Source organism: Myzus persicae, unplaced genomic scaffold, assembly GCF_001856785.1.
Source record: "Myzus persicae strain clone G006 unplaced genomic scaffold, MPER_G0061.0, whole genome shotgun sequence".
Classification (NCBI taxonomy): Eukaryota; Metazoa; Arthropoda; class Insecta; order Hemiptera; family Aphididae; genus Myzus; species Myzus persicae.
The window spans coordinates 357,170-371,360 of record NW_019104355.1 but is presented as its reverse complement, the minus strand read 5'-3'; the positions used below and the strand labels follow the sequence as shown (position 1 = coordinate 371,360).

The 14,191-nt window shown below is 25.5% G+C and overlaps 3 protein-coding genes across 4 annotated transcripts; 2 read left to right on the top strand and 1 right to left on the bottom strand.

The window, feature by feature from the left end:
• The first annotated feature begins 444 nt into the window (after nucleotides 1-444).
• On the top strand, nucleotides 445-3,842 carry LOC111041460. Its single transcript, XM_022325739.1, has 3 exons — nucleotides 445-704; nucleotides 2,884-3,046; nucleotides 3,224-3,842. The coding sequence occupies exons 1-3, from the start codon at nucleotides 530-532 to the stop codon at nucleotides 3,789-3,791; spliced, it is 906 nt and encodes a 301-aa protein (XP_022181431.1). The 5' UTR covers nucleotides 445-529; the 3' UTR covers nucleotides 3,792-3,842.
• LOC111041461 (protein ANTAGONIST OF LIKE HETEROCHROMATIN PROTEIN 1-like) lies at nucleotides 975-4,409 on the bottom strand. The gene is made up of 2 exons (XM_022325740.1): nucleotides 4,042-4,409; nucleotides 975-1,964 (listed from the first exon to the last, which is right to left on the bottom strand). Exons 1-2 carry the CDS (start codon nucleotides 4,353-4,355, stop codon nucleotides 1,472-1,474), a joined length of 807 nt encoding a protein of 268 aa, XP_022181432.1. The 5' UTR covers nucleotides 4,356-4,409; the 3' UTR covers nucleotides 975-1,471.
• A 348-nt stretch (nucleotides 4,410-4,757) lies between these two features.
• On the top strand, nucleotides 4,758-11,852 carry LOC111041459 (liprin-beta-1-like). Of its 2 annotated transcripts, XM_022325738.1 has the most exons (12): nucleotides 5,081-5,185; nucleotides 5,760-5,913; nucleotides 7,266-7,336; nucleotides 7,400-7,549; nucleotides 7,617-7,790; nucleotides 8,218-8,410; nucleotides 8,685-8,772; nucleotides 8,841-9,003; nucleotides 10,598-10,876; nucleotides 10,950-11,112; nucleotides 11,349-11,557; nucleotides 11,672-11,852. In XM_022325738.1, exons 4-12 carry the CDS (start codon nucleotides 7,442-7,444, stop codon nucleotides 11,759-11,761), a joined length of 1,467 nt encoding a protein of 488 aa, XP_022181430.1. In that variant the 5' UTR covers nucleotides 5,081-5,185; nucleotides 5,760-5,913; nucleotides 7,266-7,336; nucleotides 7,400-7,441; the 3' UTR covers nucleotides 11,762-11,852. The 2 variants fall into 2 exon arrangements, with proteins under 2 accessions (XP_022181428.1, XP_022181430.1); XM_022325736.1 differs by lacking the exon at nucleotides 5,760-5,913 and having other exon boundaries at nucleotides 4,758-5,185.
• Nucleotides 11,853-14,191: the final 2,339 nt, after the last annotated feature.

Here is a 14,191-nt window from a genome sequence, read left to right as displayed (position 1 = left end):
TTTGTATGTCCATTCACAAAAATGCCTCACATAATAAAGATAATATACCTACTTAAACTACTTTAGATATATTTTATTTTTCATTACGAGCATGGCAACTATATAATATATTATGGTATTATTAATTATTAAATTTTAGATAAGCACTTACTATTATGTTATATAAATAAATATGATAATATATTTAGATTGTAGGTATAATAGTACATATTTATATTACCTGTGTTATTTGTAGGTATGTATAATTTTGTTGGTTATTTATATTATTTTATTTATTTCATTTTATTTTCGATCGTCCAAAATATTATATTTATATACCTACCTATGGTTATTGACTATTGTATAATTGTTATTATTATAATATAAAATAATAGTTATTTCTATTGGCTATGGATTTACACAAATTTTATTTTTACATCTTCGTATTTGGTGAATTGGCTTGGTTATTTTCATTCATCATCACTTTTTCGTAGTGTATGGTTGTGGTTTTAAGAGTTTTAAACACATATTAAAATATAATAGTTTGAAAATGTTCGACACAGAAAAATTTATTATGTTGATTGAAAGTAATCCTTGCCTATGGGATATTGCAAGCAAAGATTACATGGACAAAAATGTAAAAAATACCTGTTGGCGCAATGTAGCAGAATCCATGTACACTGGAAACTGGTATGAACTCTCGGACACCCAAAAAGACGAAAATGGTAATTATTATATTAATATAATTTTTTTTAAACATTTAAATATTTTACAAAGATATTCCAAAAATTACTACCAACCTGCGTATTGTATTATACTTCACTACAACTAAAATAAAAAATAATATACACGAATAAATGTATTAATATTTGTTTTATTTTTCTTCCCGTGGTACTTATTATAATGATTAATAATTAAAATTTTTGGGCTATTTAATTAATATATAATAACGAATGTTGAGCAATTAAATTATTTAGTAATAATAATTAGTGCTTATAGGTAATCCAAATTGTAAGTTATACATAAAAATAAAACTAATAACGAACAACCGAAATTAAAATTAATTGTATGTAAAAATACCAACTATATAGTACCAGATTAAAGAACTCGATTTTGAAATGGCACGGCACCTTCATGTACAAAATATTCGGCATACGCTTCTCGTATTTCAATTCCATTGGACCGAGAACCCGTTCCTCTTACCTCGATGTCGTCTAAGTTGCATTCACTTTCCATATCTTCAAAATTATATCCATCTCTTTTTCGGACAAAGTTATGTAAAACACAACAGGATTTTACTATATCGTCGACGAATTCGGGACTTACTAAAATAGTAGTATGTAATACGCGCCATTTGTTGGTAAGTACTCCAAAAGCACATTCTACAGTGCGTCTAGCTCTGGACAAACGGTAATTAAAAATTCTACGTTCGTCGTTAAGTCCTCGTTGTGGATACGGCCTTAATAGATTTGTGTGAAGGGCAAATGCCTCATCAGTCATCACCAACAAAAACAAAAGGCTGTGCGGAACCTTGCGAACTAGGTAAACATGTAGGATCAGGAATATTAAGTGCATTCGTATACAACTTTTTTCCAAAAGAACTTTCCTTAAAAATATTAGAATCAGATTCTTTACCGTAAGATCCTACATCAATGTAAATAAAACTCAAATTGGCATCAACTACTGCCATTAAAATTATATAAAAATATTTTTTGTAATTAAAAAAGAGTGAGCCTGTGTTTTTTGGATTTTTTATACGAATGTGTTTCCCATCTACAGCACCAAGACAGTTGGGAAAATTGGTTTTTGAATAAAATGTATTTGATATTTCCAACCAATGTTCAGTAGTGGGCTCAGGCATTTCTTCCTTTTGCAACACGTTCCATATCGCAATACAAGTTTCTCGTACTATTTCACCAACAGTACTTTTGCCTATTTGAAATTCAAAATGTAACGCAGTAAACGTCATTCCAGTTGATAGATATCTAGTATACAAATAATTAAATTACACATAGTTATAACAATTATATCAATAATAATAATAATAATAATAATAATAATAATAATAATTACTACATTTTAACTAGGTACCTATATGTAAAATATTTACTTTAATAGGCTCATGTTTCATGTTTCATTATAATATATACTTTGTTTTATATCGTTTAAAAAAAAAAAATTAACTTGTATTTTTCCACTATAATCACTGTAGGTAATTCTCAGAATATTTTGAATTTGGAATTTATTCCGTTAATAAAGAATTATTATTATGATAGATTGTATTATTATATAGTAGTGTGTAATATAAAATAATTTAGAACATACGTAATAAAATTACCAGTTTATTTATTGTTGAAATATCTAATTTTGTCCAAATTTGAACCTGGAATACCGTTTATGAAAAATCCAATTTCGAAAAAATTTGCTCTTAAACGCTCATAAAAAGGAATATTTGACCTTGTGTTTTAAAATTTAAAAAAAATGTTGGCAAATGGGTGTTACTCTGTTGTAAATAAATTACAATATAGTAGGTCACTGCAATGGAATGAGTTAAACTTTGGTGAATTTCGAAAAAATTCTAACTTAAAACGCTTACTCATAAAACAATATTGTAACTATGTTTTTTTAATATTTTTGATATGATAAATAAACAACTTGGTAAGATCTTAGTACTTCTTAATACTTATTAGATTTTCAATAATTTTGACCGTGTACATTTTTTTTTTAACTTTTCGTGAATAAAAGCACAACAAAACACATTTTTGTAAAATCAATATAAGTTAGGTAGGTATACAATATACATTTATAAATCTCAAATACTTTTAGGGCTACATTTGGACATTTATAAATTATAAATGTATTATATTTTTATTGTTCGTTTTAAATTAATTAATTTAATTTCAGTTAAAGAACTTCGAGATAAGAAATGGAAGAATATAAAAGATAATTATAAAAAAAGTATAAGCGAAGAAAAAAATGTGAGAAGTGGATCTGCAGCTCAGAAAAAAAAACCATATGCTTTTATTGCAGCATTGTCGTTTTTACAGAATAGTTCAAATAAAAGAAAGTACGTACTTATCTAACATTATGAATCAATATTTTACTTGTATTATTTTTATACAATTATAACATATTATATATAATATCAGCCTGGTTTTCCACGATACTATTTGTGGATTGAGTGGTTATATTATATTTATTTAACTTTATATTTTTGAAAGGTATAATTTTATTTTATTTATAGGACAACCAGTAGTATGCAAGAAGACGAAATAGACGTATGCAACGATTCTTTAGCTAATAATAGTTGTGTTAACGATAATGCTACAGAATGTGAGCCATCAACTTCGTCAACTCTAAACCAACCATCGGAAAAGTCGAAGCAAAACAAGAAAAAAAAATCGAATGAAAATAATGGTTCTTTTCAACAAGAATTGCTTCAGTTTTTACATAGAACAGAAAATGCAGATCCAGATAAAATTATGCTCAATTCTTTTTTACCATACGTAAAAAATTTAAATAATGCACAGAAATTAGATTTTCAATTATATGTATTGCAGTATTTTAAGAATCTCGATTTGAATAGTAATATTCAGGTTTCATCTCAAACTAATCAAACTAATCCTATAATAACAAATCCATATAATCATCTTGCTCATTATTATACTTCTCCTGCAGTCACACAATCTTTGTATCCTTCACAAAGTGCTCCTACTGATCCTAATACACCACAATTAACTTTTCCACAGACAAAGTATGATTATTTAAATTACCCTCATAGTCAAAATTATTCTCCAAACGATCAAGATTAAATTATGTTTTAATTATAGTTTTAAGTACCTATTACAGAAGTTCAACATTTTTTTTTTGTATTTTAACTTACATTTTTACTTAACAGTTAATATTACCATAATATTATTATTATATTTGATTTAAATATTTTGGATTTTTAGTTAGAATATACGACTATGTTATTTTTATTTTTATTCATATTTCATTTAATTAATACTTATAATAAATAAATATAATAATACATGTATCTAATTTATAAAAGTAATTTACCTGAGTGTAATGGTTAATCTTTCCTCTGCGGTCAAAGGATTCCGCCAAGGTGTATATCTCTTTGATATGTGGTCACGTACTTTTTTAAGTAATTCGTCGAATGATTTGATTGACATCCGATTATATAAGAAAAACTTTTCTGGATATAATCTTATATCGTTATAAAACTTTAAAAATCGTCCACTTGTTTCCTTATCATCATTCATCGGGTGAACCCAGTGTTGTCTACGTGGCCTTTGCACAGGATTTTGTATCACACCAAGTGCTTCTGCTACACACAAAACCTGAACTAGTCGTTCGTGATCTACTTCCATTTTGTTCTGATAGTTAATAATATTACAATAACGTACAACCTTACGTGACACTGAGATTACTAAGTTTTAAAATATAATAATTTTTCCATCACCCAATATTTCGGTATAACCGCATGCGGTTCGACCGCGCATGTGTGAACGGTAATCTGGCGGTTGAACCGCTGCGGCTCGACCGCTATGTGTGGCCCGGCCCTAAAATGTTGTTTTGATTTATGAATAAAAAAACAAATATAATAATTAATTATGATTAAAACAGAAACACAGTGCCGTACTACAACTCCTTGATATGCAATCAAATGCAATTTAACGCACGCGATCTGTTATCATCTATTTAATTTCAAACATGGACTAAGATAATAATATTTCGTTTAGTCCGTGATTTCAAATAAACTATTGCTGCTGTTATCATAGTGTTATCTACAAAGCAAATTTATCGTTCTCGGCACGGGCGACGGAATTCCAAGCATTTTAACGATACCTTTAATGTTATGTTAATTATTATTATTATGATTATATAACATTACCTAAATAAAATAATAAAATATTTTCTAAACCCGGCATCAGTATTATTAATTTTATGACTACGGCAATAAGTCGTTGATTATTTATTACTGTCATTATTACGATTTTTGTTTTTTACACTTTTGCAATAAAATATACAAGAATTACTAAAACGAACTCGTTTGATGTAGGACATTGACGGACATTTTGCTACGACCAAATGATGAACAACGATCAAGGCGAAGAGCTCAAGCTCAGCAAAACACATTTTGATGCCATCAGACTGTTGGAAGGAGCGTTACAAAAAATGGATGGAATTATATCTTCTGGTATGTTGATCTGAAAGTCTGTAAACTCGTTGTTTCGTCTCGGAAATGATGATAATAAACATTAAGTAATTATACTTCATTGATGTAAAGTCCCAAAGTTTTAAAATTTCTGTTAATTATGTTTTCTCTGGTTATATTTCTACTGTTTTTGTAGGCAGATGACATGCTTAATGTTGAAAAAGTTGTCTCGCTGTCCTATCATGCCTATTAACTATAATTGGTTTATGGCTTTTCTATGAAACTTATGCCTTGTTTGCAACTTTAAATATTTTCTGTCTACAATATAATATAACTTAATACTAATTATGTTGATAATACTTATATTAAGTAAAAATTTAAAAACTTCAAAAACTTATTAAGCACTTACTACTTAGTAATTTTGTCATTATTATTAGTAAGTACCTAATTACAATTAATATTTTGAATGTGAGACATATTGATGTTGATTTGATACACAATTAATGTTTACTGTCTTTTGTCGTTTTATTGAAGCATAATAAATTATTTGAATAAACCTTTTTAGATAATTTGTAAAAACCAAATTTGAGTATCTTTATTTGTTTACATTTATTAGATATTGGGTAGCATTCTTTTGGAAGGTTGTCGCAATACCTTAACAAGATTAACCTTATGCAAACCAGTTAATTAAAAACATAAGAATATTATGAGCTTGATATTCATATAATATAATTGATAGGCAAATTCAGTCTACTGAAGCCATACTGTTGGTGAGATTTAATTAAATTTTTTGATTACACTACATTTGTTGCATATTGTTTTAGATTTATACATTTTTTCCTCATTATATTGTTTTCAAATATTTATTATTTGTATTTTGTTTTATTTAATTATGCAATGCGTGTTTAGATAGTTGTTTCATAAATTCAAAGTCTAAACTAAATATATTTGTGAGAGGTACATCATTGAATTAATTTATATACTAGTTGTAATATTCAGTTTACCTACTTGTAATTTTAATACCTATAGTAGATGCTGTTATTGTATTTTTTATTATTTAGAGTTAATTATACTTACGTAGTATTACACTTACTTGAATTTTATTTTGGCATATTCATTTCTTTTGATAGCTTAGTATATTATAAATTTATAATTTAAATGTTTTGCATGGATACTTTTAAAGCATTTACATTACCAAATAAGTATTTACTCATTATTAAATTCCAAGTAGTGTAAGTAAGCTGGTTGGTTTCTACAAAATGTATTATTACCTTTTTGGCATATTAACATTTTAAAATAAACAAACATTTATTTCAATTTATTATTACATAATATAATTATAACATATAATATAATATAATTAATTTTTGATTCTAAATTTTGAAAAATTATTATTTATAATAATTTCATATTTTATTTTAAAAATCATTATAAATTAAAACAATATTATATAGGATGCAACAGGAATACCTGATAAATGAAACAAGCGAAATAACTTTTGTTCTAATCAATATTTTTAAATTCTCCTCAATACACCCTGTATATGTTATGAATTTTGACTAGAGCTTTTGTTGAACATTTAACATTTTGAAAACTATTGAGTTACTGTTACAATAAGAATTATAATATCCAATTTACTCTGTCATTTGTAAAATTAAGGTAAATGGATCTATTGTGAAATGTAATGGTAAGATTGTCCAGGTCATCTCGGAGGCTTTTGTTAGTATTTTAATTGCAATCAAATTATAAGCATTTAGAAACATTTTACATTTTATTACATTTTTTTTAAATTATAAAAATAAATAATAATTAATATAATCCTCAAGATGCTTTAGATATAACTTTTACAATTTTTATTAGGTCAATTCACTCTAATTTTTTTAAATAACATTAAAATATTTATTTTGAACTTGAAATGTTTGAAGTTGTTCATTTGTAAGACTGATTCAACACATGTGGGTATGACCCTCTTAAGGAATTCTTAACAATTTTAATAGTTTAATAATGTATTGTAGTATATGTATATGTATTGTTTATTTAACATTATAAATATTTTTAAAAGTATGGTCATTATTAAAATTTGTATGAATTATAATAAACTAACTATAAATACATTTTTCAGAGCCAACTACAAGTTCAAAATGTTCTACTAATTCAAATGGACAGACTGTATCAAACAATTTTATCCAACAAGTAGATACTAAAGTTAACATTGAAATAAAATGTATCCATTAATTTTTATTTTTATTGTTTTAGGAAAATTCTGATCATTTAGAGTCATTTAAGCTCCAAGTTTCTATGTTAAATAATCAAGTTGATATTCTTTTAAGAAAATTAAACCATCTAGAAAAGTATCTATTGCAACAAAATGATTTAAGAAAAAAAGCTGAAAATAAGCTCCAAGAGGTAAATATTCATATTGTATACTTAATTACTTTTTAGGATATAATATAATTATGATATTGTTTTGAAGGAAATGATTTTAAAATCAAAACTAGAAACGGAAAAACTTGAAGTTATTGCTATGCTAACTAATTTAAAATTAGTAAATGTTAGGCTAACTAAGGAAAACATGGAGCTTAAGGAAATGATAATAAATAATCAAAATGCACAGAATTCCATGACATCATGTTCATCAGAAGTGGTAGTAAGTTTTAAAAATATGTCATAAATATGTTAACTAATAAAATCCATTTTTATGATAGATTATAATATTAATCTGATGTTTCAAAAAGTATCTACTTGAACTTAAAATGTATTTTTTGTAATTTTTGACATTTTATGTATTTAAGAATTTTAACGTTACCAAATATATTATTTAAAGTTAAAATAATATTTGTAAAATATTGATTGACTCATCTAGCTCTTTTGTATTTCTGATTTTCATGATTATTTAAATACTGTTTTAGTACTTAAAATATTCAACTTATTGTAATTACCTAATACCTGCACAACAAATTATTATATTTACCTATATAAATTTTCACTTAGAAATAAAAACCAGTTGTATTCATAGATAGTTCTTAACACTTAAGTTTAGTTCCTATTATAATTTGTATTACTATTTTGTTTAGAATCCTCAATTTCATCGTTCAAAAAACCACGGATCACGTTTCTATTGTAGTTTGCCTCGACATAATATATCAAAAAAGAAAAATGAAAACCAAATTAATAATAATGAGTTATTAAATGATATTACTGAATCATGTGCAAATTTAATGAACAGAAAATCACAATTTGACAAATGTTCTTCAGCTCCAAATTTAGGTAAATTTGTATTCAAAATATAATAATGATTATGAATACTATTATCTACAATCATATTCCTTTCATTGTGCATTAGAAAAGTTAAGAGTAATCTTTAATTTAAAATTTGATTAGTGATTGTCACACAATTATTAAAATATTTGTATGTGTTAAGATAAGTTACATTTCTTTTAAAATATAAACTAATCTCCAGTTTAACTTGTCAAATATATAAAATATTCTAATTATTAATTTAGTTTTTCTTGTTTTTTTTTTAAATTTGCTTATCATTTAGTTGATTCAAAAAACGACTGTCAAAATGAACAAATATTAGAAAATAGTTCAAGTTTCTTTTCCAGTACTAAAATTTATTCTTTTCAAAAGTAAGGATCACAGATTTTATGAATTAAAAATAAACATAAAATATTAACATTTCTTTTGAATGTTTTAGTTCAAATTTACTGTTTAGTGAATTAAATCGTCAACAATTACGTGATTGGTTTGCTGAACAAGGTATTGATTATGTTTTAGAAGGATCAAAATTATGGCCTACTTCTGGAAAAGAATTAATTTCTTCTTCCATCAATGAAATTGATGAAAAATTTAAATTTAAAGTAAGTTAAAATAAATTATGTTAGTACTTATATCAACAGAAATTAAAAACGTTAATGTTATATAAGTTACATTTATAAATTGCACAAGTATAAATAAGCTATATTTATCTAACATTAACGAAAATAACAAATAACCATTAAAATAAATAGATTATAGTTAAGTTTCAATTCTCAATCTCACTACATTCAAATTTATCACAATTGCAATACAAAAAATCATGTCTCGTCTAATAGAAGAAAATATTATATATTTAATTATAATATGTGAGTAGCAGTGTAATTGTAAAATAATGATTAGGGCAATTAACAAAACATGATATCTAAAAAAATGTATAAAGTCAAGTATCAATTAATTATCAAAAAATATCATAACAATGTGCATTTGAAAAATAATAGAAGCTATTCATTATTTAGTGATTGAGAACTGAAAAATACATCAAATTCTATACTTTAAAAACAATTGATTAAAGTAAAGACATTAAGTTACTTAAAAATAAACATATTTATATACCATACTAATTACAAATATTTTCCATATTATATAGTGTTTCATTGATGAACGTTAACATCTAAATTTGTATTCAAATATAAATATCAATCATAAACTATAGTACAGAGGTATTCGAAATGAATCATCTGATGCTTTTCACCTGGCTTCTTAGGTCACCTTTTCATATGGCATGTAACTACTTATTTTGGGGATATGTTAAAAATACTTTGTGTGTATCATCATTATTATCAACTGGGAAGCTAAAAAATTGACATTTATCAATTAGAAGAACTGATAATGTGTATATGGATATACATTGTATGAAATTGAGTTTCTGTTTGTGTGTTCAAAGGAAGCCACATAGAATAGTAGTATGCAATGACCCCCAAAATTATTTATTTTGGTAATACAACCCTCCATTGCGCACCACTGACATAGAACATTTATAGGTACCACCATTAAATAAATTTGAAAATTTTTTTTTTATTTCATGTATCATGCATACTGAACTATAATAAATATAAAACGTCCATTGTATATAATTTGTGTATTATGAATAGTGCCCCTTTATTGAAGGGCACTATTTTGATTTCATTAGATATATTTTTAGTGGAATCATAATATCAATAAAAATAAAATTCTTAGTAATAATGAACACATGTATTATTTTGTATAGCACAGAATAATGAAAACAGAATCAATATAGTGCTTTTCAATAGTTGAAAAAGTTTGTTGGTCCTTAACGTGTTTCCATGTATATATAGTTCATGTTTATAATCCACATTTATAGTTCATCTTAAAGGCTAAAAATATATAAGTATTTTAAGCCAGATGAATCATTTTGAATAACCTGTATTGCTATGCTTTAGGCATTATGATATTTTACATTTTTACAAGAATAATATGTTGTAACCTTTTACTTAGTCATTAGTGTAAGTATACTAATAAAATTGTCTATTTGTTTTTATCAATTAATCATATTATTAAGGAATTTACTGAACAATGAATTTGTCGTATTAACTTTGTACTTGTCCTATACTTGTAACCATATTCTAATATATTATATATTGCTAAAACTAATGATCAACTGTGTTAAATTTTTAGCATTGGTTACATAGAAAAAAACTAATTTTAGCCATTCAACTTGAAAAAGATCCGAATAAATTATTTGATGAAGACAAATATCTGGTCAGAGCAAGATATTTAAGTACGTCTTGGGTACTACAATGGTTAGATGACATAGGTCTTCCTCAGTATAAAGAACCATTTTCTCAAGCAGCTATAAATGGTACACTTTTACATAGACTGACCAAAGACGATTTTCTAATGTTGCAATTTTCAAACTCAGATTTACATTTCTCTAGTCTCCGATATGGGATTAAAGTAAATTTATATTAATTTAATGCTTGCAATAATATACAATTAATAAATACTGTATGTATTATATTATGTATAGGTGTTAAGAAAGAATAATTTTGATCCTGAATGTTTGATCCGTCGTTCTAATACTAACAAAAATGATGATGATTGTAATTTATCACTATGGACAACACATAGAGTAATGGAATGGCTTTGTAGTGTCAATTTGGCTGAATACGCATCTAATTTAAGGGGTTCTGGTGAATATTTTATGCATTATGTTTCCTTTTATTAATGAAGTAATAATTAATTTTACTTAAACATTAAATCTAACAGTATGTTTAAAACACATTGATTTGTATATTTTAATTAGGTTAGTCTTTGAAATGTCAAATTACATCAATATGAGTTTCTGATTTAAAAACTTGATTTGTTTTATAAATACTTAAGTATGTTGTGTACATTATTATAAAAGAATTAATTTGTTATAATTTAGGTGTTCACGGTGGACTAATAGTATATGATGACAGATTTACGTCTGAGCTTCTAGCTGATATTTTATTCATACAACAGAGCAAAACATTGTTGAGACGTCATTTAAGCATACAGTTCAGCCAACTGATAGGAAGAGATTTAAATCAAAAAAAGAGAGATGATCAGTTGAAACCAAAGTATAGACCTCTAACAATATCATCTAAGACTAAAGTAAGTGATGTATATAATAATGATTTGAAAAAATCATGTCATGTTTTGACAATAATTTATACATTTTATTTTAACCATTAAAAGACTACATAAAATATATCTGTTATGATTTAGATTCAGAAAAAATCACAGTTTTCATTAAAGAGGAAGAAACATAACAATGAACTGAGTATTGGTGATCTGATTTGTCCTATTGACGATTAAAATTAGTATTTTTATTTTTACGTAGTTAAACCAAAGTTAAAATACTTTTAGTACATGACAAAAAAAGACTTATTGCTTATTATATTTTATTAATGTATTTAAATTAATGATAATTATGTTTGTTAAAAAGTAAAACAATAATTAATAATTTCCTAACCAAAAATTAATTATATTTTAAAAGTTTAAGATTTTTATACTAAAAAATATTTAATATTATTGCATTACATAAACATTATGTTATAGTTAAATGCATTTTTATTAACAAGTAACATAAAGAAATGTGTTTGAACATTGACTTTTATCATAATTATTTTGAACAGTGTTTTGTCACCTTCAGTACTCCCTTGTTACCGCAAAAAAAAATTGTTAGCCTAGTGTTATTTTAAATATGTGTAGTAGTTACTTGAGACAAAGGTGGATTTAAGAGGGGGATGTAGAGAGGCCGTTAATGATAAAGCCCTCGTGGCTAATCAGATGTGTTAGAAAATGGTGTGGCTTAAACTTATATAAGTAATAAAATAACACATTGAAAACATGTCACCCCGTAAAAATAAAAATAAATGAAACCAAAGCTTTATCAGCTATAACCCAGAACAAGGATAATTACAAGAGAATTCAAGTAAATGAAGTTACACCCAATTTTTTTTTATATGTTGAGACTATGAGATCTATTAGCATTCCTTGGACAGAATTTCTACATAATCATAAAGTTAGCCAAATAATAAACAAGAGCCAACAACTTAATTTCAAATAATTTTACTTGTTTTCTTTTAATTTTATATGAAATAATCATAGTATAATATAAGACATATGAATAGTTTATCATTTTACTCTATACAATATCTAAATATTTTTGGTAATGTAAGCATTACACAGTTTCACTAGTTAATATAATATAGAATAATGGTTGTATCCTAGTTGTGGCTTTAAGTAGTATGGTTCATTACATTCTACAGGTTGTTTATAAATCACAGATGTTCTCCTGAAATTAGTCTACTTTACCTAAGATTCTGTAATGACGTCTATCAGTTTGTTTATAAAACCTTACAGTTTTAATACTTAATAATATCTATATTATTTTTCCATTTGGTTATTTATTAATTACAACATGAATCCGCCCCAAAGCTCTATGACCATGGGTGTTAGGTGGAGACCATCCAGGACCCGCTTTTTCTCATTTTGTTATGCAACCATACTATCTAAAGCTGTCGTCTTAGTTAATGTATGGAACTTTTTAGGATATATTTTAACATGAAAGCAACTTAACATTAAAAAAAAAATTGTACCTATACATTAAAGCTAACTTAAACAAGTCTATATAATGTACAATTACTATCTCCCCTTAAAAAAATCTTGTGACACTCTTTGCCTAGAATCTAATAATCACTGCAATGTGGCTCATCAAATAATATTAATCTATATTGATCTAAAAAAATTAAAGGTAAGTGACTCAAGTGCTTTAATATTCCAATAAGGTGTCTTTCTAAATTGATCAAATAATCAATTGGTACCAGGTTATGTATTTTATTATATTTTACTAGTTGTCCCTGTGCACTTCATTGACTTTAAAAAAAAGGGTCAACCTTTTTATATAATACAAACTTAGTTCAATTTTTTATTTGTTATTCATTAGAACTTATTAATAAAAATAATTTTAATTGACTGCATTTGAATTTTTAACACTTCAATTTCATTAGACACAATTTTTTTAATTTAATTTGTACTAAGGACTTATAAACTAACACGTATATATTTTGATGTCTTTTATTCAGTAGCTAAAATTACTTAACTGCTAGAACTTGAGAAGAACTTAGCTATCTTATGAACACCAACGTAAAGTTAACCATAAGCAAAACAATCTTTAAAACAAATCAGGCACATTTTAAAGGTTGTTCTTGAGATATGTAACTTTAAGGGCTATGTATTAAAATTACTAGTATTTTTCAAAATAATTTTCCGATAAAGGTAGGTAGGTATAAAAATTTAATAAAAACGAGAATTATGACGCAAACCAGTTTTTAACGAAAACGATATAGTGTTTTTGTTGTGTCTCAAAACAAATAACTATTGTCTATTTCTACTTTTTGAATAATATAGATCCTTTAAATTTTCATCAAATGCCTATAATATGACCATTTTCCAAACATTTTTCATTTTTTTCCCCATAAAGCTCGATAAAAAAAGTTTCTGTGTTCATAACATGTACATATATAAATATCAATTTAAAAATATCGAAAATCGTATTTTTTTATGAGGGTTTAAAGGAAAAAAGGAAAGTTTTTTTCCTTTTTGTTATACCTATCTAAAATTATTTATTATTTTTTACGAGTTAACTTTATGAATGCAAATGAATGATTAATAATTTATATATATTTAAATAATATTTTCTCAATCTTTTTTCCATTTATTCGAGCTGGTTTCCCTTACTTT

Bases quoted from the DNA above. Each gene is read 5' to 3' on its own strand.
- LOC111041460 (XM_022325739.1), top strand. From the start codon at position 530: ATGTTCGACACAGAAAAATTTATTATGTTGATTGAAAGTAATCCTTGC. The intron at 705-2,883 runs GTAATTATTATA...ATTTAATTTCAG, and splicing joins CACCCAAAAAGACGAAAATG to TTAAAGAACTTCGAGATAAG. The intron at 3,047-3,223 runs GTACGTACTTAT...TTTTATTTATAG, and splicing joins AATAGTTCAAATAAAAGAAA to GACAACCAGTAGTATGCAAG.
- LOC111041461 (XM_022325740.1), bottom strand. From the start codon at position 4,355: ATGGAAGTAGATCACGAACGACTAGTTCAGGTTTTGTGTGTAGCAGAA. The intron at 1,965-4,041 runs GTAAATTACTTT...TTTGTATACTAG, and splicing joins AGATTAACCATTACACTCAG to ATATCTATCAACTGGAATGA.
- LOC111041459 (XM_022325736.1), top strand. From the start codon at position 5,077: ATGATGAACAACGATCAAGGCGAAGAGCTCAAGCTCAGCAAAACACAT. The intron at 8,773-8,840 runs GTAAGGATCACA...TGAATGTTTTAG, and splicing joins AAAATTTATTCTTTTCAAAA to TTCAAATTTACTGTTTAGTG. The intron at 9,004-10,597 runs GTAAGTTAAAAT...TTAAATTTTTAG, and splicing joins ATGAAAAATTTAAATTTAAA to CATTGGTTACATAGAAAAAA.